The 20,434-nt window shown below is 28.5% G+C and overlaps 2 protein-coding genes and 1 long non-coding RNA gene across 3 annotated transcripts; 2 read left to right on the top strand and 1 right to left on the bottom strand.

Moving 5' to 3' along the window:
• Window positions 1-2,683: 2,683 nt before the first annotated feature.
• On the top strand, window positions 2,684-4,521 carry LOC107935112 (uncharacterized). Its single transcript, XR_001694141.2, has 2 exons — window positions 2,684-3,309; window positions 4,288-4,521. It is a non-coding gene; the product is annotated as an uncharacterized lncRNA (long non-coding RNA).
• A 2,561-nt stretch (window positions 4,522-7,082) lies between these two features.
• On the bottom strand, window positions 7,083-7,972 carry LOC107935130 (FCS-Like Zinc finger 15). Its single transcript, XM_016867684.2, has 2 exons — window positions 7,693-7,972; window positions 7,083-7,589 (listed from the first exon to the last, which is right to left on the bottom strand). Exons 1-2 carry the CDS (start codon window positions 7,887-7,889, stop codon window positions 7,385-7,387), a joined length of 402 nt encoding a protein of 133 aa, XP_016723173.1. The 5' UTR covers window positions 7,890-7,972; the 3' UTR covers window positions 7,083-7,384.
• Window positions 7,973-13,248: 5,276 nt separating this feature from the next.
• On the top strand, window positions 13,249-16,020 carry LOC107935162 (lipoamide acyltransferase component of branched-chain alpha-keto acid dehydrogenase complex, mitochondrial). Its single transcript, XM_016867720.2, has 8 exons — window positions 13,249-13,538; window positions 13,700-13,846; window positions 13,976-14,101; window positions 14,365-14,744; window positions 14,838-15,085; window positions 15,174-15,262; window positions 15,344-15,571; window positions 15,662-16,020. Exons 1-8 carry the CDS (start codon window positions 13,374-13,376, stop codon window positions 15,773-15,775), a joined length of 1,497 nt encoding a protein of 498 aa, XP_016723209.2. The 5' UTR covers window positions 13,249-13,373; the 3' UTR covers window positions 15,776-16,020.
• Window positions 16,021-20,434: the final 4,414 nt, after the last annotated feature.

The following is a 20,434-nucleotide window of genomic DNA, read 5'->3' as shown; positions in this document are numbered from 1 at the left end:
GACATTGTTTATTTATTTATTTTTCAACATGTTAAATCTAAGTTGTTTATGCAGTAGAGATATACATGTTTACAATTTGATCAATGTGTTTTAATTATGCTTCATGTAAAATCTGAATTGGCACTTAACACATAAATTTAGGATTAGGGTATCAAAAGGAATCTAATTGACACAATGAAGGTCTTAATTAGAACATTTTGAAGTTTACAACCAAATTAAAATTTAGACAATAGTTTAGGGAAGCTTGGTGCAATTAACCCTAATGTTTTTATATTTCTTTGTCCCAAATACATATCCATGTTCAATTTAAATCCAAGTAACATAGTCTATTGGAGGTTTAATTATGGTTTGAGTCCCTCTATTTTGTTGAAATTTAATTCCTCTACAATAAATTGGTCTTCTATTTTTGTAATATTATAACAATTTCAAATTGATAAAGAAAAATTGTTAGCTACTGCTATTACAGTGATAATATGACTTATATCTGTTGCACAATTAGGATCATGCGAAAATCTAATCCGAAACGTTTACCCAATAATGAATTTATATATGAGTCCAATGCCTAGGGCTATTTTAATTAGAAGAAAAATAACAACAACTAGTAACATTATGTAAAATTTCAACATGGTAAAAAGGACTAAAACCAAAATTAAACCTTTATATGAATCCAATCATGTTATCAAAGGAGAAAGTCCTATGAGAGTGCACGCATGATCATAAAATGCAAAAGTTATTATTGATCACCTCTACAATGATAAATTCAAATCTATGGTTCAAGTTTATCCAATATTAATGAAGATGATGATAATATTTAGCGAATTATTAGGCCCACATGAGAGACAATTATGTCTTAGCTTCAAACTTGTTTGGAAAGTGAAGTGTTAATGAACATTTTAGTTGAGGATGTTTGAAAATTAGAGGGGTCTAAAAGCAAAAGCCCCCACAATGAGGCCCCCATTGCCCTTGAAATTTTGAAAGCTGAATTTGACCAAACCGTCGGTTTCTTCTGCTTATTCTTCAATAACTCCATTCACATTTTCAATATTTTGCACTCAATTGTCTTGGTGGGGCTCCAAATCTATAAAACTATGCTGCATTTATTATGAGGTTTTGAGATCAATTGGGGTGGGTCGGGATTTTTTTAATTTTCGGATGGATTTAGATTATTTTTAAGTTTGAATGATTGGAATTTGGGATTTTTGGGTTGGATCATTTTATGTTATGTTACTTATTTGCATTTTGTATTAAAAAAATTTTAAAATTGAATTATACATTCGGGAAGGATAAAAGGAATTTTATATTAATATTCAAATAAAAAAAAAATGAATTGCGTGAGTACATCATACTATTTTTGCATTTATAGGTGAAATTAGAGGATTAGAGGTTGCCCATTTGAAACATCCCATGTTTTCTTTTTTGGATTTGTCCAAAAAACATCAAATAACTACTTAATTTTAGTTGGCTCCAATTAAATACCCAGCTCCACTTATCCTTTTCCCTTTGGATATATCATTTATCACAATCACAAATTTTAAATCATTACAGTGAGATTGCATTCCATCTTACTCTATTATTATTGATTTCTAGTGTCTCCATTAAATCACTTCAATCTTTCTAATCTAATTCTTTAAACTCCAAAATTGAAATAATGACTCAAACAAAAACAAACCTAAAATCAACCTTAACCAAAAATAAATTAATTAATTAATAAATCTACTCATCGAATATAAATATGAAGCAAAAGAAAAAACTTAACTCAAAATTTGAAGGGTATTGTTGCAATTAAAAGTTGAATGAACCATTAAAAAAACTAAAGAATATTTTGAAGGAATCTATGCAATGAAGCATGAAATTGAGACAACAAGTTAATAAAATAAGGGAAGCCAACAAAAAAACAAAACTATATATTGAATCTTTGATTATTAAATTTATTTAATCAACCAATTCAATTTATGATCAGATCTGAATATTTATTTATTTACTTGTGGTTTGTTCTGATTAGGGTTTTAGATGGTGCCTAAGCTAAATTAGTAGATAATGACAACCATAAATATTAGGGCTAATTAGTTGTAATTATATTTAGGGCCATTCATACTTTTAGGGCACAAATGGTTGATCATTTAAATGCAATTTATTTATTTGTATGGACAGGTTAGCAAGGACAGCAAAGCACTGCAAATTTGTCCATTTGTAGTCATAGAATAGAATCTTTGAATAGAGGGAATTTTTTATATTCTAATGGATCCCAAATAGAAAAGGATCAATTTTAATAATAAAAAAATTATGTATGTTATGAAATTTCATGATTAATTTGTATTTTTTTTTCTAAAAAACCTGAATGCTACTTGATTTTAACATCATTACCCTAAATTTGAGCCCAATGGCTTTTGAAAAAGCTTTAAGCTCTAACATGTTAATCTAAAGCCCAATGATTTGGTTAATTTGGATTGGATTGAAAGTTTTCAATTTTAGCCAACTTCACACCAAGATATCACCCAAATTTGAATTATTTTTTATTTTATAATTACTCAATATTTGAACTTATATTGTATTTCTAATTATAATTATATAAAAAATTTTAATAAATAAATTATTAGAATATTAATGGTATAAAAGTTTGTGTAAAAATAATTTAAATAAGTGATGTGTGACACAAACATGAAAAATTTATTTATTTATTTTTTGTTAGAATCAAAATCTCACTTTGATCATAATATATTAATAACTCGAATTCATTCCATCTCAATTTACATTGAAATGTAAATTTAAAAGACAAATAACTTAAAATATCTTTAATAGTCAATTCCAACTTCAAAATAGAACATAAAACGATTCAGCTGAGGATCACCATAGCAAACAACCAAGGGAGATAGGACTTTTATCACAAAAAGAAATGAGCTCTGAAGAAGCAAAGAGAAGCATCAATGGAGCTCTGAAGGCCGTGAAACCGAAAACCGACGATCCGAAGCTTTCTCCGGAGTCCACCACTTCACCACCCAAAAAAGTCATCATCAAAAGCGCCGACATGAAGGAAGAACAGCAAAAAGAGGCTGTCAATATACCCATCTCCGTTACTTCCCTTTTCTCTTCCTTCCCCCAAATCTTCCATTTTTCTGCCCGTTTTGGATTTGATTTCGTTCCTGGGTTTTGTTCATTATTGTAAATTTATTAACTTGGAGTGTTTTGGATTTTTTTTTCTGGGGGCATTTGAGGAGAACAATGTTGAGAAAGATGTAGCAGAGCGCATAAAGAAGGAATTCGATAAGAGACATGGACCTACTTGGCATTGCATCATTGGTCGTAATTTTGGTAACCCAATCTTCAATTTGATCTACAAATTTCAATTTCAATTTCAATATTAAGTGTTTTCTGCAATTTAATTTCTTTTTAAGTGATTTTGAATGTACACTAGCTTTCATAGATGTCGGTTACTTAGTCGGAATTGGATGTAATGTTGTTCTAGCTTTTTCATGGAATTTCTGGGTTAAGATCATCAAGTATTTTTGGTTAGATTGATTGCTTTTAGATGAAAGGCTCAAACTTTATCCGATTTTTCGATGAAGGATTAGTAACTTTATAGGTTCGATCAAGCGTTTTCAGCTTTACTGATGACACTTTAAACAATTTCTTAATGTTAATCCGTACGCAGTTCATGCCGTTTTTGTAGTTTGTGATTGTATTTCAGTAGAAGGAGTTTCGTATCAGTGTGAGTATGTCCGTTAGCTGTGCTTGGAATTCTTTAGATAGGCTATTTGAGCCTCCAACGGTCGTGTGATGACAGGATTAGACTTAAATTTCCGATTGCATATCCGATGGGATATATGTATTTCTATTGAGTATGAAAGTTGTTAGAGCTTGGAACTTTCAGGTTTTAGAAGTCTCGAGCTCAAAACTTCGGTTTTGAGAAACGGAAGTGAAATGCATATTGCATGCGTATGAAGCATATAACAATACACTATTAGAGAATTTCAAGAACTTTGCTCATTTGATGTCAATATTATTTATATCGGCATTCACTCTCTTTATCGTATACTTTTATTACCTCTTGAAATTGACTAAGGTTGTTCGCTAAGGTCTTCGGGGTTTGTTGGTAGTTTAACCGAGCTATTCTCTCTCGAGCATGACCCTCTAGCATACATGAGGCAATTGTAGTCTGCAATGCCAGTTGGTGAACTTGTGAACTGCAGATACTATAAAGTATAAAGTGCATTTGCAGTTTTAGTGTTCTTTATATAAGATTAAGATTACATTTTGTTAATATTTGTTTCTCATTGATTTTGGGTGCAGGTTCATACGTAACTCACGAGACGAACCACTTTGTTTATTTCTACTTAGATCAGAAAGTAGTTTTGCTCTTCAAATCTGGTTAAAATCATGCTGTTATGTTGATGAAACAGTGGCGGTGGTCGTATAATCGCTAGATGAAAAGCCTTTTACTTATCCTGGTTACGGTTTTAGCAACTGTAGCCTAACTTGTATATTTCATTACATCTAAGTCGGGCTTGAATCATTGTTCTCAAATCTAGTATTTCACTTACTGGTTTCATCGACTACGTTCCATTACAGTTTCCTTGTTACAAAGGAGATTTGATTCGGCATGGTAGACTAAGCTCGATTCATTTCGAGCTGCAAAACTGGAAAAAAGTTTGAAACATGAACACATTGTCTTAGCATGGTAGGTTTAAGGCTGCATGTCTCTAATTCTAATGGCCCGTTTATCCGGCCGGTGGTAGAGATTTTCATCAATCAATCATCAGATAGAGCCGGAAAAATCCCGACATGATCTCTCTTGCCCGGCATTTCATTGCTTTTATTGCAGACAAGAGGGTTACTGTTGATGTCCAACTTCACGCATGCACTAAACAAAACCATTGTGTAATTTGGGTTAAATTATGCTTTTGGTCCCTTTAATTTAGCATAATTAAATAAGTGGAATTTTTTGTACAAAATATTGGGGTGGGAAAGAACAAAAGGAAAAATCTAAGGACCTAAGAGTCCCTTTCTCAGTGAAAATTTAGTGGACTGTAGTAGGGAGCATAAAGACAAGTATGTTGAGAACCCTAAGTATTTACTCCAAATTAGTGCCCTTTTTCTTTTTCTTTTTCTTTTTCTTTTCTCTTATGGTTCCCTTTCTAGAGACTAGAGTTCCATTTATTTTAAAAAAAAAATTATTCAGAACTGTCCCAGGGACAGTGGCACATAGAAAAGTACAAGATTCTATGAACTATAGTACAATTTTTTTACTTTTTCTTTCTTTTCTTTATAGTTTGCGATTTTATGGTGGTATGAAGAGTCAAGGGACCTTGGCCCTTGGAAAATTTTGAAAATTTATTATTAGGTCCTTCAAAAATTTTAAAAGTTATACTTGGCTTCCCAAAGTTGTCAATATTTTAATTGATCACTACAAAAGTTTTGAAAATTTTACTTTAACTCACTAAATTTTCAAATGTTCTCATTATTTTGTCCAAAATTTTTAAAAATTTTAATTAAACCCTCTAATTTTTGTTTTGAAAATTCTCATAAAAATTTTTTTCTTTGAAATTTTAGTTAACCTCCCAAAATTTTTAAAAATTTTAATTAGGCTTTCAAAACTTAATTTCATGTTGGGCCATGATAGTAACTAAATTTAAATTGAGTCAAATCAAACCCTAAAATGAGTTAAATTCTCTATCTACAACACTCGAACCAAAGACTTTATTTAAGGGATATCAGTTCCTGCACCTAATTTAACAAATTTTACCCTAAACCCAAAATTTGCTTAAATCTGGTTGGTACTTATTATGAAAAAGAAAAAGTTGGATTTGGATTTAACCTTAATTGTCATATAATGATTTTTTTTTCACATTTAGTATTGTTGGATAAAATTACTTTGAATCACTAAATCAATATCAATTTTTATTTAAGTCCTAAATTTTGATTTTTCTAGAAAACTCATGAACCCTTCATCATGAATTAAAACGAAAACCCTTCAAAACTCAAAAGCTTTAATTAATACGAAAAATAAATATTTTTTAATAAGCCAAAAAAAGAAAAAGAAAAGGGAATTTCAATAATATAAACGGGGAACATAAAAGTAACATTGTTTCACTAAAAGCTACTAATTCTTCATTCTCTTCACAACAATAACAATAAAGGTTAAAATATATCATAAGTCTTTATACTTTTTATAAATTTAGAATTTAATCTTTGTACTTTTATTTCTAAGAATTTAATCCCTCCCCTTTTCAGATTTTAAATTTTGGGTTCAATTGTGAATACATTTAAAATTATTTTATTAAATTTAGGTTCATTATAGTGTCATTTTCTTAGTTACATTGCTACAAAGTGATTATTTTTTTAATTCCAAAATGTTACACCAACAAATTTAACAAAAAAAATAATAGTGTTAACAATTGGATTTGAATATTGAAATATGAAATGTAGAGGGACTAAATTTTTGAAAATTAAAGTATAAGACTAAATTCTAAATTTATGAAGAGCAGAGGGACCTAGTCAGATTTTAACCAAAAAACAAAGAACTAGAATGCAGTATCAGATGAAACAGCATTAATGAAACATTGTCGTTTTGGAACAAAACAAACTTACACCACTTTATTGTCCCAAAAAAAAACCAACTTTAATTAGCATTTTTTAATTATTACTATTATTTGCTTAATATGAGATTAAATTTAATTAGATCAATCAAGTAAATTATTTACACAACCAATCCCATTAATTTCAACTTAAATTTACTTTGATTTTATCATTAAAAAAAAAAGAAGCTAATAATCTAAACTTGAATTGATCCAAATGTAAACTAATGTTATGTAAATAATTTAAATCTTAAACTAATCAAAATCGAAATGATCCCAACCTATAATGACCTAATAAAAAAAAGTCCAACATCAAACTCAAAAGGACACAAACTCAAAACAACCAAAATTCTAAATAGTTTAAAGAAATAAGGATTAAAACCCGAAATGATTTAATTTTTTAATAATACAACTCGTAAAAACCTTAACTTTAAACCTCAATAATTTAATCAGACAATAACAACAACAATGAAAATTAAATAAACCTAAAATTAACTTAAATAAAAAATATCTCAAAACTTTTAAAACTCAATTTACTATCCCAACGTCTCAATCAAAGTTACATTTAAAGATGATAAAATATATTACAGTTTTAAAAATGATATCGAAAAACATTCACAAATCTGTAACATAAAAAAAATACCAAAATTCCGCTAACCATCACAAAATCCCACTAACCAAGAAGCAAAAACGATCGGATTGTCATTAAAAAGAACCAGCTAGATCATATACTCCTTAAAAAACCTTAAACAAAAATCAATAATAATAACTTATATAAAATAAAAATAAAAAACCGTTTTCCTTTTTTTGAGTCAATAAGCAAAGCCACCGGCACGGTTTCTCTCAGGTTTCCGGTGGTGACGAGCGGCTGAGGAAGAAGACGAAGTTGAAGCTACAGAAGTTGAAGAAGGTTTAACAATGGCATCCAAAGAACAACTATCTTTCTTTAAACTCTCTTCTTCATCCATGAAAATTTGCTTGCACCTACACTCCACACTGCAAAAACCCTTATCCCCTCTTCACAAAAGAAAGAAAGAAAGAAAGAAAGAAAAAAGGAAAAACCCCAAAAAAATCAGTCACTTGAAAACATAAAGAAAAAAACTCCATTGAAAGAACTTACTTGTACATATAAATATCTTTCCCAGGTAACAATCTCCTTTTGCAAAGAAAGCATTGCTCTAAAAAAGCAGGAAGTGGGGAAGATGAAGATGAACAAAACATGGTTGCTTTATTAATAACTTGTGGAGATTTTTCATTGATTATTATATCATTATCGTTGATCCTTTGATTCTCTAAAACTACACTTAAGCCCACCATTTTTTGAATAAATTGAGAGAGAAAAAGGGTTTGTTTTTGTTTAAAGAGAAGGGGACCCTTTTACAGCTATAAGGAGAGAGTTGGTGCTGCAATTGCAATTGTAAATAAAAACCAAAGAAACGATTTCACGTAAGGCCAATGGATTTGGACTTCTCTATTCCTAACGAACCGCCACGTATCCTGTTTTATTTATTAAGTAATAATTTCTTCTCTTTCTTTTAAAATGAATTTTATGTTGTTTTGTTTTTTCTGGTTATTTGTCGGTTATTGCTTCAATTCATTTCACGCCAAATGGAATATATATTGTATTTTTTTAAAAAAAAAAATTCTCATCTTAATTCTAAATTTGATGTTAATTATATTATGTTATTTTATTATTATAGAAAGAGTAAAAAGTATAATGGAAGTAAATTAACTTTTAAGATTTATTGTTAAAAATTGATGAAATAATCGAATAGTAATATTTAGTGTGCGATATTGATGTAGATTTTTTAGTTTTTAATCATTGAAATAAATGGAATTGTAACAAAATAATCTATTTACTATTTCATCTAACATCTTTATTTTTTTTTTATTATGAATGACAAAATGTAATACAACTTTTAATATAAAAACTTTCATAATACTTTTACCTGCAATAAGTGATATGTGATTGTAAATTGAAAATTAAAAGAAAAAAAGGAGTTTAAGTGAGAGTGGATGAAAAACCAACTTGTTGTATAATAGAATGTCTAAAGAAAAAAATATTTAGTATATAATCAATCTTGTAAGAATTCAACTTGTACCAACGATCGAATCTGTTAGACTATTAATTTTCAATTTAATCTTTATAAAATAAATATTTTAATTTTTTTTAAATTCACAAAATAGGAAGAGAGAAAAATAAAAAAATCAATAATAGAAACAAACAAAAAACCTTCATTTTTTAAATTACAATCATAGAATTAAATATTTAAATTAATTTAGATCTGATTTAAAAAAAATTCAACTAATTCAACCGATTTTGCAACAGTTCTCTCCTTCAGTTTTATAATATCGATGGGGCCATCAATTTTTAATTCAACTAATTGATTTAGTTTGATTTTAATAATATCTCGTAATGATATATTGCAAACATTTTGTAATGTATACTCAATTTTACCATCCATGAAAATGAATGTATTCACAATCCTTCCAACCACATTATCTAGATGTATTAAAACTATCACTTAACAAAAAGACTCCAAGAAAAGAACATTAAAAGACTACCTTTCATATATATTTTTTTTGAACTTCCAAATGATGTGTTCTTTTATTGCAAGACAAATAAGAGAAGCATTTAAGTATATCTATCAATTTTGGATATAATGATAAATAATTTATGTTATACCATAAAAAATATTTTCCCAAGTTTTTATATTTTTTAAACTTAGTTTTTAAATTTTATTTTCAAAAATTTAATTTAATTTTTTTTATATTTCAAAATTTAAGTCTAATTGTTAACATTGTCATTTTTTTTTGTTAAATTTCTTGAGTGACATTTCGAAATAAAAGAAAACACACTTGATAGCAATTTAACAAAAAATGATGTTATAATGGATCTAAATTTAATAAAATAATTTTAACGATGTTAACTATTACACTTTATTTTAACCTAAAAATATTAAACATGTATGAATAATATTAGACTTCACAAGTAGGGTTAGAGGGTTAATAAATATATTATAGGACATAATAAAATATTAAAAAATATTAAAAAAAGGAGACATGACTATTTTTAATAATGTTTATAGAAAAAAAATTACCAATATACCAAATACTAGCTCATATGTATAATCAAATTTCTGTTAATGTATATATTTTTTTTATAAATATTACGTTAATATTAGTATTGGTATGAATCAACTATAAAATATATTCATAAAGTTGGTAATCTTCTATTCTTTCTCACTCCCACTTTATTTTGGTGAAAGGAAAAAAAGTGGAAAAGGGTAAATAAAATAAATAATGAGGGATTAATTAATTATTGATAAAAGATAACCTAATAATATATAACAAAATCTTGCACCAATGTGGCAAGATAACATATATCAAACTCATGATTTTTAAATGAATTCCATTCAAATTTCCTAAATTTATTTATAAGTCCTAAACCTATCATGATTCAACACATTAAGTTACAATTCTTTCACAATTTCCTACAAGAAAACTCAATTGTCATGCTTTCATTTTCATATGCTTATCAAATAATATATTTATATTATCCCAAGTTTTGGATGATATGTTAATTAGAAAAGCTACAAGATTTCAACACTTTTTGATCTATTTATTTGTTTTGTATTATATATATATATTCTCAATAATTAATACTTATATTATTCTATTAGTAACAAATGAAAATTTTGAGCATAGAAAAATATCTCGATTAAGGAATTTTGCTCAAGTTTCCTCCTATAAAAATTGTATTTGAATTAATTAATTAATTAGTCGAGTTGAATTTAATTAATTAATCAAATAAATTTAAATTCGGAATGAAACTGATGATGCTATTCCATTCCATTACCCTTGTGATTTTAAGCATATATTATCAAGCATGATAGTGACAAAATAATTGATCATCTACAAAGTCAACAAAATATTAATTTCATCATTCCATAAAAAAAGATATTAATATATATTATTATTTATCGTATTTCATTTCACGCCCTCTAAAGATGAGAATGATTTACATTGAAGAATAAAAGAAAATCAGAAGAAAATAAATAGACTTGAAGCGTGATTTATTGTCCTTTAAGTCTTTAATTTTGCCTTTAGGATACAAGAAACAGAAAATATAAAATAATAAAAATGACATGTAGTATATAACTTGTGGTATAATTTATGTATGTAAAGTTAATTTAGATACAAATAAAAAATTATTATTATAATTAAATTAAAGTTGGAGTGCCCATCTTTTGAGCTTAATACGTAAATCCACTTATCCAATTGACTAAGCACCCAACACAATTACTTAAGTTAATTATAAAAAATTGTATATTTATATTCTTTATACTTGAAATTTGTTAGTAATATGGGATTACTAACAATTTAAACCTAAATTATTTTCTTAAAAACATAATATTCTTACAAAATATTAATCAAATCACAATCTTCAATTTTATAAAAGTTCAAATATTATGTATCTTCTTAGTTTTAAACAATAAACTTTTCCATAACTATTTTATATGATTAAATAGGAAAAATATTTTATCTTTTAAAATTATAAGTAGTTGTAAGTAAATAATTTAACTAACCAAATAAATAAAACTTGTATTATAATTCATGATAAAAGCACAGTGTTGTTGGAATTATGATTATTAGATTAAGAATCAATCTATGTCAATTTAAATAAAGGAATTGAACTAGCTTATAAATAAACTGTTTAGAAATAATTAAAATTCAAAAATCAATATAAACATTTATGCTTGATAATTTCATCAAGTAAAGTGCTTCAAATTCGTTTTGTAATATATGTTTAAGATTGATGGCTATTTCTTCCGATAATATTATCTCTAAGTTCAATTCTCCTGTTAAGAATGCCAACATGAGTTGCCAACTCATCGGTAAAAAAATGGCAATATAATAATGAAAAAGGAACAAGGTGAGTTGGGGGCCATGCTTGATCGGCAATTTTGGTGGAGGCATTGAATGATGAAGAGCTTTTGGGCCACGTTTGCTTGTTTGAGAATGATGGAAAGTGGGGCTCTCTCCAATGCCAAAACAAAACCAATGAAAACATGGTCGAATTTGAGGTTGACATGACTTATTTCATTCTTTTTAAGAATAATTTTGGGTTTAGCTGTTTGATTTGATAAATCTAAGGTTTGAAAAGTTTAAATGTTAGACAATTTATTCGAATTTAAATTTATTTGAATTTAATTTAATTAATTTAAACTCGAAATAAATTAAATGGGTCATTTGAAATATTTTAAAATTAAAGTGATGAAAACTTAAAATTATTCAAATCTATAATGATTTAATTTGAAAAATCCTAACTCAAAATGACCTAAAAAAATTAAAATTAAAATTGACTCAATCTAATCTAACTCCAATTTATTTAACTGCATAATCGACAATATAAATTCAACCAAAACCAAATTCATTTTAATAAAAACAGCAATTTAAAGAAAATGATGATAGATGTTACGATTGCAACACTAAATTTACTAATTTTTTTTTAAATGATTGCACTTTGTGTAAATTATTTCTATCCATCAAACCCTAGGAAAATAGTGTGTAAGGAAGCAAAAAAACAAACAAGTCCTTGAGTGATGGAGACTTGGCAAGATGCTTACTTTGGAACTAAAAGGTGGAGGTTTTGAAAGTAACTTGAAAAAAAAGTGATAGAGATAAATATTATCCAATCCATTAAATATTAAAATTTTAAAAAGTTGAATATTGATGACGTACAAAGTTTAAATTCGAGGTTTACTTTTTCAATAACAGTGGCAGAAGATAATTTAGTGTGATTGGAAGAATATTAGTAGATCTAGTGTTGAACAAACTAAGTTATGAGCAATTTATGATGAGTTCCTCTTGGACTTTGAGATGTAAAATGGACAAAGGCTATTGTGACCTACCAATTGAAGCCATTCATGATATTCTTAAAAATTCTAAAACTTTATAGAGAAAATTGATATGTAAATATACAACAAATCTCAAAAGAAGTAAATATGACTGCTCATACACTGACTAGGCTGATAAAGTGACTCCCTTTCGATTCCCAAATTTTCCAAGATATTCTTGCAACGATGGTTGATAAATTATATATAGATGCTCTTTTATAATTAACCTCTCGTTATTCTTTTTCTAAAAAAAAAATGTAAAGTAAATATATGATAGAAATAAGAGAATAATAAATTGAAGTTTAAAAAAGTGTATATTTGGATTAGGGGTAAACGTAATCAACGTTGCCAGCGCATCCATGAGTGTTTGACCTTATCTTCATCGGATTAATAATTTCACTGTTATTATAAAGGAATAAAATGTATTAATTTAGAAATATTGGTCCCTTATGAAAATTGTATTTTAATTTAGTAAACACATAAATTTCAACTGTTATTTTGTAATATTATAATTTACTGAATTCTTAATCGTTATTGATTGTTTGTATATAAATTACTAAATTGATACTTTTTCATCTAATACTTTATCAATTTTAACTAACTAATTTGCATTTTTATTTTTGATAAAGTAAAATAATGATATTTTAAATTCGACAATTCTTTTTTAATTTTAAGTTTCGAATTAGATTAAAATACTAATCAATTTAATGTTAGGACACGTGTTTTTTTCTGTAAAAAGGAGGACACGTGTTTTATTACAAGACGTAACCTGTTTAGCCACTATTATTTGTCTGAATTTCAACTCATAAACTAAAACATCCAAAACTGAAATTAAAAACATTATCTTTTTAAAGTTCCTTTGTTCCCCTTCTTTTTTCATAAAAATTAACGCCGGAGAATTATGCTCTGCCGGAGAATTTTACTAATAAAAGTCTGGAACAACGGTCGCCGATGGCTTCTTCCTTCTTCATCTCTGTCGCCGGTTCCAACGACGGCGGACTACAAACGTCACTTCTCCACTCACATTATGGCGGCGTTTTCGTTGCCCCAAAATAACCAATTCACTGTGAGCTATTATTTTCATAGACTCAATTTCACTTCAAATTTTTAAAAAAAAAAAACACTAATTTGATAGTTTTTCATTAAATTCGCAGTTTGGGTTATTGTTATTAATTGATAAATAATTCGATTACCTTTTCTTTCTTTCTTTCTTTTTTAAAATTTTAGCTGAAAATTCCATATATGGAAAATAGATGTAAGTTTTCAAGTAATGCTGTGGCTGATCTTCATACTAATGGAATAGTTGATGTCCCATTGGCTCAAACTGGTGAAGGTATTGCTGAATGTGAGCTTCTTAAATGGTTCATTCAAGAGGTGAGTTAGTTAGGGTTTAAAATTTTTGTGCTTAATTTGATTAAGTTCATGGTGTCCTGTTTTACATTCAAATGAATCCAATTGAAATTTGTTTAATGTTTGATGATTCTTTTTTATTGCTTTGTTTAGGGTGATGAAGTTGAAGAGTTTCAACCCCTTTGTGAAGTTCAAAGCGACAAAGCGACGATCGAAATCACAAGTCGTTACAAAGGGAGAGTTGCTCAAGTTCTTCATGTTCCCGGAAATATTGTAAAGGTGAGAACCGCCTGCCGGTTTGTGCTCGAATGTTTAGTATTTATGTTGATTATGATGGTAGTTTGTTATTTGATTCATTCGGTTCTTGAGTTACCGAATCACTTAGTTTCAAGCTTGTTTGTTGAATATCTACTATGGTAGTTTGTTATATGATTCGCTCGGTTTTTGAAGAATCGAAAACATTGTTGAATATGAAAGGTTGCTAGCAAGTGTATATATATGGTTTTGAGGGACTGTTTTGAAACGAAAGACTTGAATTTCAGGTTGGGGAAACTCTTCTTAAGATGGCTGTCGAGGACACTCAGGTTCCACTGGTGACACTCAGTAATTTGGAAAACGAAAAACAGCCCGATACTAAATCAAACAAAGACTTTACCGGTGGAGTACTATCCACACCTGCCGTTCGAAATCTTGCAAAAGAACATGGTATAAACATTAATGATGTCCAAGGAAGTGGAAAAGATGGTCGGGTATTAAAAGAAGATGTACTTAAATATGCTACTCAAGAAGGTATCATCAAAGATCCATTGGTTACTGCTACTGCTACTGCCGATCTTGGACAACTGTTTCATCGAGAAAAGAGTTCTTTGCTCGAATCAGCTCAAGTTTCAGGGCACTATGAAGATACGATTGTTCCCTTGAGGTATATACCGAGCTAGAGTTACTATGATATTGCCGATGATGGTCTTACGAAGTTCTTTTTTGGGGTATAAATGGTAAGATGTTTTTTCTTCAGGGGATTCCAGCGGACGATGGTTAAAACGATGTCCATGGCTGCTAAGGTTCCTCATTTTCATTACGTGGAAGAGATTGATTGCGATGCACTTGCAGAGCTTAAAGCATCTTTTCAAACCAACAATTTGGAACCCGGTTTAAAGTTCACGTTCCTTCCAGTACTGATAAAATCGCTTTCAATGGCGTTGAGCAAATACCCCATGGTGAATAGTTGCTTCAACGAAGAGTCAGTTGAAGTTATCCTTAGAGGTTTGTAACTTTATTCCGATGTTTATTTGGCTCTCGTTTTTTTAACTTAATGACATGAATCATGGATATTCTTGTCGGTTATTTTTAGGCTCCCATAACATTGGAATTGCCATGGCTACTCCAAACGGTTTAGTGGTGCCAAACATAAAGAACGTTCAGTCTCTTTCGATCTTGGAGGTTTGTTATGTTTTGACTTTACGTCATCCCCTTTCATATTGTCCGTAATTCTTAATTTTTAGTCTCGTATCATACATCTAGATTACGAAGGAGCTTTCACGGTTACAACAATTGTCACTGGACAATAAGCTCAGTCCGGCTGATATATCCGGTGGAACAATAACACTAAGCAATATCGGAGCTATCGGTGGAAAATTCGGTGCCCCCATTGTTAACTTGCCAGAGGTAGCTATCATTGCAATGGGTAGAATTCAGAAACTTCCACGAGTGGCTGATGATGGAGACGTTTATTCTGCCTCCATCATGACTGTAAGTTACAGTGATACCATACCAGTTGCCATAAGCTTTATCTTTGGCAGAACACGATAATCCAATGATTTTGTTTCTTTAAATTCTCAGGTTAACATAGGTGCGGATCACAGAGTTTTGGACGGAGCAATCGTTGCGAGATTTTGCAACGAGTGGAAACGGTTTATCGAGAAACCTGAGCTCCTTATGTTGCATATGAAATGAATGGGTAGGGCTTTGTGACAATGAACAAGCCTCAAGAGCCAATAAAATAGTTTTACTGGAAGTATAGAGTTTAAGACAGATGTCAGTAGTAGTGATCTTGGGGTTTAAAAGAGGTCCGTAGGCTGTGATTGGGAGAAGAGTTGCAAAAGGGTTGAAATTTGAATCTCGTGGTTATTGGATACTGTCTCATAAAAGGTTCAATCTTCATATATACATCTTTGCCAAAAGATAAATGGTTTAGAAAATGGATTCCAATATATATAATTTGCAATCAAAACAGTAAAAGTATAAAGGTTGATTTTTTTTTATTACAAATTTCATGAGTTTTGTTAAAAATTGATAATATTTTTAGCAGGATCAAAAACTTATATATATATATATATTTGTGGGAGAAATTCACCTGTAAAATTAATATAATTTTTATACACTTTTATTAACTTATTTTTTATGGTTAAAATTTTTTCATAAAATAAATAATTTAGGGCCTAAATTACCAAATTTGGTGACTAAAGTAAAACAAAAAGACCAAATTAAAAAGATCAAATTTAGTGCCTAAACATAATATAAAATGTCAATTCGTTTTTTTTGGTAGATTATAATAATAGGATAAAGTTCGAATAATAAACGTGGTTAACACAATTTGAACTTAGGCCAACCTGAGGTGATGAACATCCTTAATCATCACGTCACTATATAGGTTCATCGGACCTAATACTTTTATTATCTCAAAAGTCACTATTCAATATTTAAAAAAATTTATAGACTAATTATTTGATAAGATTTGTTTTTTAATTTTATAAAGTAAAATTAAGAAATTACCATGGGTTTTAATGGATTTTTAAAAAAAAATTGTAATACTAAACAAATGAGATACATAATGAGTTTTTAACCTTGCTTGAAACAAATGAGAATATATGTACCTGTGTGTTGGCATGATGGTTTGGGTATACACTATCTTAAGTGTGGTCTAGGTTCGAGTCACATTACTATTAGGGCTTTGCCCTCCTCTTATAATTTACCAAAAAAATAAGAATATATTTAGATGGTTAATTAAAGGTCTAATAAACTTATTACTTAAATAACTTAGTGATTGCTTCTCCTAATATTGTTCACATTGTTGGAAGTTAAATTCTCTTCTTGAAAGTATTTAATGACATTATCTATGGTCTTTTTTCCAATTATTTAATGACATTTCAACAATTTTTTTCATGTCATTAACACATAATTTTGGTAATTTTACCTTGAAATATGAACCCTGAACGTTAAATTTTGAACTGCAAACGCTAAATCCGAACCTTAAAACTTTGAAATGTCATTAAATAATTAGAAAGGGGTCATAGATGATGTGGTGGGAAATGTTCATAAAATAATATCTCAAGGCTAAGGGGTTGACAAGTATCTTGCAGGGGGGAAAGGATTGTATAAAACAGTGAAACCACGTCATCTGTATCCCTTTTCAATAGTTTTATACCACATCAGTACTCTCTTTTTTTCTCGTTACTTTTCTTACACAAATATCTCTTCATATTTTTTTACTTAAAGATTTTTTAAAATATATTATTTGATGGTTGAATTTTTTTCTTAGTATTTGAGTTTTTTAAATTTAGTTTTTTATGTTTATTTTTTATTAATTGAAAAAAATTAATTTATTTATAACATTTCAATAAGGACAAATCATTTTCTTTAACGAAAATATGGACTAAAATATCAAATTTTTTATAATGTTAGTGTAGTCATTTGTGTACTTCATATTGATATGTGTCTTATATGTTAGGACAATAAATAATTTAGAAATATTTAAAAATAAGAAAATTATAAAAATCATAAAAATTCAAAAAATAAAGGCATAAAGTACATGTAAATTGTCGTGCAAGCTATCATGCTTAAAAATTTAATATTTGGTATATATTTTTGTTAAAAATAATAATTTGACTCTTTTTGAAATATTGATGATCAAATTCAAATTTTTTTAAAAAGATTGAAGGTCAAATTTCGCTTAAAAAAAGAATAAGAGTCAAATTGACAAAAAAAAAGAGTAAACATTAAGGGTTAAATTTATTTATGTATTTTGAATTGATACTTGAGGGGTGTTTTTTTCTTTGTCGTGATTAAGCACTTGAATTTGATTTCAATATTCAATTAGGTACTTGAATTTTTTTTGTCTCTATTAAATATATATGTTTTTTTTATTAAAGAACGCATGTCAAATATTTATTAGACCACATGATATCATTTGGTCTAAATACCAAATTAAACATGGAAATTAAACACAAAAAAAAAACAAAAACCGCTCATATATTAAATTAAATATTAAAACAAAATTTAAATAGGAAATGATATATTAATTTCTCAGGCGTTGAAGTATTTTGTTTTATATCCAATAATAGGTCCAAGGGGTGGTCATTTGTGGGTGATTGGGTAGCATGTGATTTGATGAATGTGGGACCATGAGCGAAGAATTGGGTTATAAGCCACGGGAAATTTCAATTCATGTAGTAAATTATGGGGTCACATTGTTAAAAAAGAGGGATGTTTTAATTAAATACTGAGGTTCAACCGACAATTGATGAAGCAAGTAATGGTTGGGATTGATTTTAGATTTTAATTACATTTTTTGAAGTTATTTTAAATTATTTATTTTGGGCCAATTAAATAATCATAATCAGATTTAAAGCTACAAGAGATCCAACATTTGAGCTATCTAGTTTAGTTTTTAGCTAGTAAATACGAATTTAGAGTTTAAAAGGTTTTTGAGTTTAAATTAATTTTGTATTCATTTATTTAAATCAATTCAAATCCGAATTAGATGGAAATTGCAAAAGAGTCCAAAGTGAGCGGCGCCATAGTTTTCGGGGGGGGGGCATTGGCTAATGTCATTTTCAACTTCAAATGTAGTATGATTTTAGGTTGAATTAATTTAAATATTTAAAATTTTTGGGCTATTTCTATTTAGATTTTAAATTTAAAATTTTCAAATCAAATAATTATGAATTTAGGTTATTTCTAATAAATTTTGAATTTTTTTAATCATGTATCGAGTTCTGAATTTATGTCTAACTATTTGGAAATATCACAATAAATGTGAATGGAAAGTGGAATCAAACTACCCATTTTAGGATTTAACAATAGAAAACCCATAATCCTTAAATGGTATAATGTTAAATTTAGTCTTTAATGTTTATATAATTTTATATTTTTATTTTTATTTTTTGAGTTAAATTTAGTTATTAACTTTTTAAAAAGATTCAAATATTTTTTTTTACAAAAATAGTAATTAAAACATTAATATTTTAACGATGTTATTCGCGTAGTAGTCTATGTGTATTTAATATTAACATAACATTATTTGTCTTATAACATCAACAAATACTTTAAAAATATATAAATAAAATATTAAATAAAAAATTCATAAATAAGTTAAAAAATGTAACGTAAAGTACACGTGGATTGCCATACATGTTGCATGTTTAAAAATCTAACATTTTAGTCAATATTTTCATTAAAAGGTTGATACCAAATTTAACTATTTTTAAAAGGTTGATAAACAAATTTAGCTTAAAAAAAAGACCAAATTAACAAAAGATGTAACTATTAAGGATTAAATTTATTATTATGTCACCCTTAAATACAATCTTTTCACTTTGATTTAAGATAAATAATATATATATGGGAGAAAATAGATTGTATGAACCAGGGACGCCACATCATTTTTATCCCTTTTCTAATAGTTTATTTGTTAATATTTTACCATACCCCTACAAAAAAAAAGGATTATATGAAACAGTGACGCCACGTCAACTGTATCCCTTTCCAATAGTTTTATGTCACATCAGTATTCTTATCCTGAATTTCAGGATTTTATCCTAAATTTTAGTATTTTAATTTGGATTTGATTTTTTTCAGGATAAAATCCTAAAATTCAATATAAGGGTCCGTTTGGAAGCCAGGAAAACATTTTCCGGAAAATGTTTTCCTGGTTTTACTGTGTTTGGATGCTTGAAAACATTTTCCAAAGGGAAAATATTTTACTGGACACGGGTAAAATCCCCTTCAATTTGGGGAAAACGTCTTACCGATTTCAATTGTGTAAGACATTTTCCATCTCCTCTTCATCCAGGTAAGGCTTTGTTTTTCATCCGTTCTGCCTTCTTTTTCTTCCATTCTTCAAATTTTTCCATGTCTTCTTCTTCTTTCGTTCTTCAAATCTCTTCCATTTTTCCTTAATTCGTCGCATTTCATTTCTGCTCAGGCAAAATTTACACACAATGCTATTTCGTTTTCTGTCTTCCCCTCTTTCTCAGGATCTCATTCTTCCTTGCAAGGTATGACATCTTATTATTCTGCTTTTTCATTTTATTTTGGTGATGAGTTTTGTGATCTGGAGTTGTGGTTTTGGTGATTCTCTTTTTCATATGAATTCTGATTCCCTTGGATTGAGATTGACGTGTGGTTGTTGTCCCTTTTTTGGTTCTTTTCATTCTTGTTGTTTCGGCTTTTTTTGCCATACTAACAAACCATGGTCGTTCTCTTGGTAGTCGGCAGTGACTTTGGCTTATACTTTCGGTTGTTGGTGGGATTATCATTTTTCATTTGATGGGTTTTGACTGGTGTTCTCATGTGTTGTTTTAGGTTAGTTGTGTCGTATACTTTGTGAGCCTA

Source organism: Gossypium hirsutum, chromosome A09, assembly GCF_007990345.1.
Source record: "Gossypium hirsutum isolate 1008001.06 chromosome A09, Gossypium_hirsutum_v2.1, whole genome shotgun sequence".
Classification (NCBI taxonomy): Eukaryota; Viridiplantae; Streptophyta; class Magnoliopsida; order Malvales; family Malvaceae; genus Gossypium; species Gossypium hirsutum.
This window is presented reverse-complemented; position numbering and strand designations above follow the sequence as displayed.

Bases quoted from the DNA above. Each gene is read 5' to 3' on its own strand.
- LOC107935130 (XM_016867684.2), bottom strand. From the start codon at position 7,889: ATGGTGGGCTTAAGTGTAGTTTTAGAGAATCAAAGGATCAACGATAAT. The intron at 7,590-7,692 runs GTAAGTTCTTTC...TCTTTTGTGAAG, and splicing joins AAAGATATTTATATGTACAA to AGGGGATAAGGGTTTTTGCA.
- LOC107935162 (XM_016867720.2), top strand. From the start codon at position 13,374: ATGCTCTGCCGGAGAATTTTACTAATAAAAGTCTGGAACAACGGTCGC. The intron at 13,539-13,699 runs GTGAGCTATTAT...TTAAAATTTTAG, and splicing joins CCCAAAATAACCAATTCACT to CTGAAAATTCCATATATGGA. The intron at 15,263-15,343 runs GTTTGTTATGTT...TCATACATCTAG, and splicing joins AGTCTCTTTCGATCTTGGAG to ATTACGAAGGAGCTTTCACG.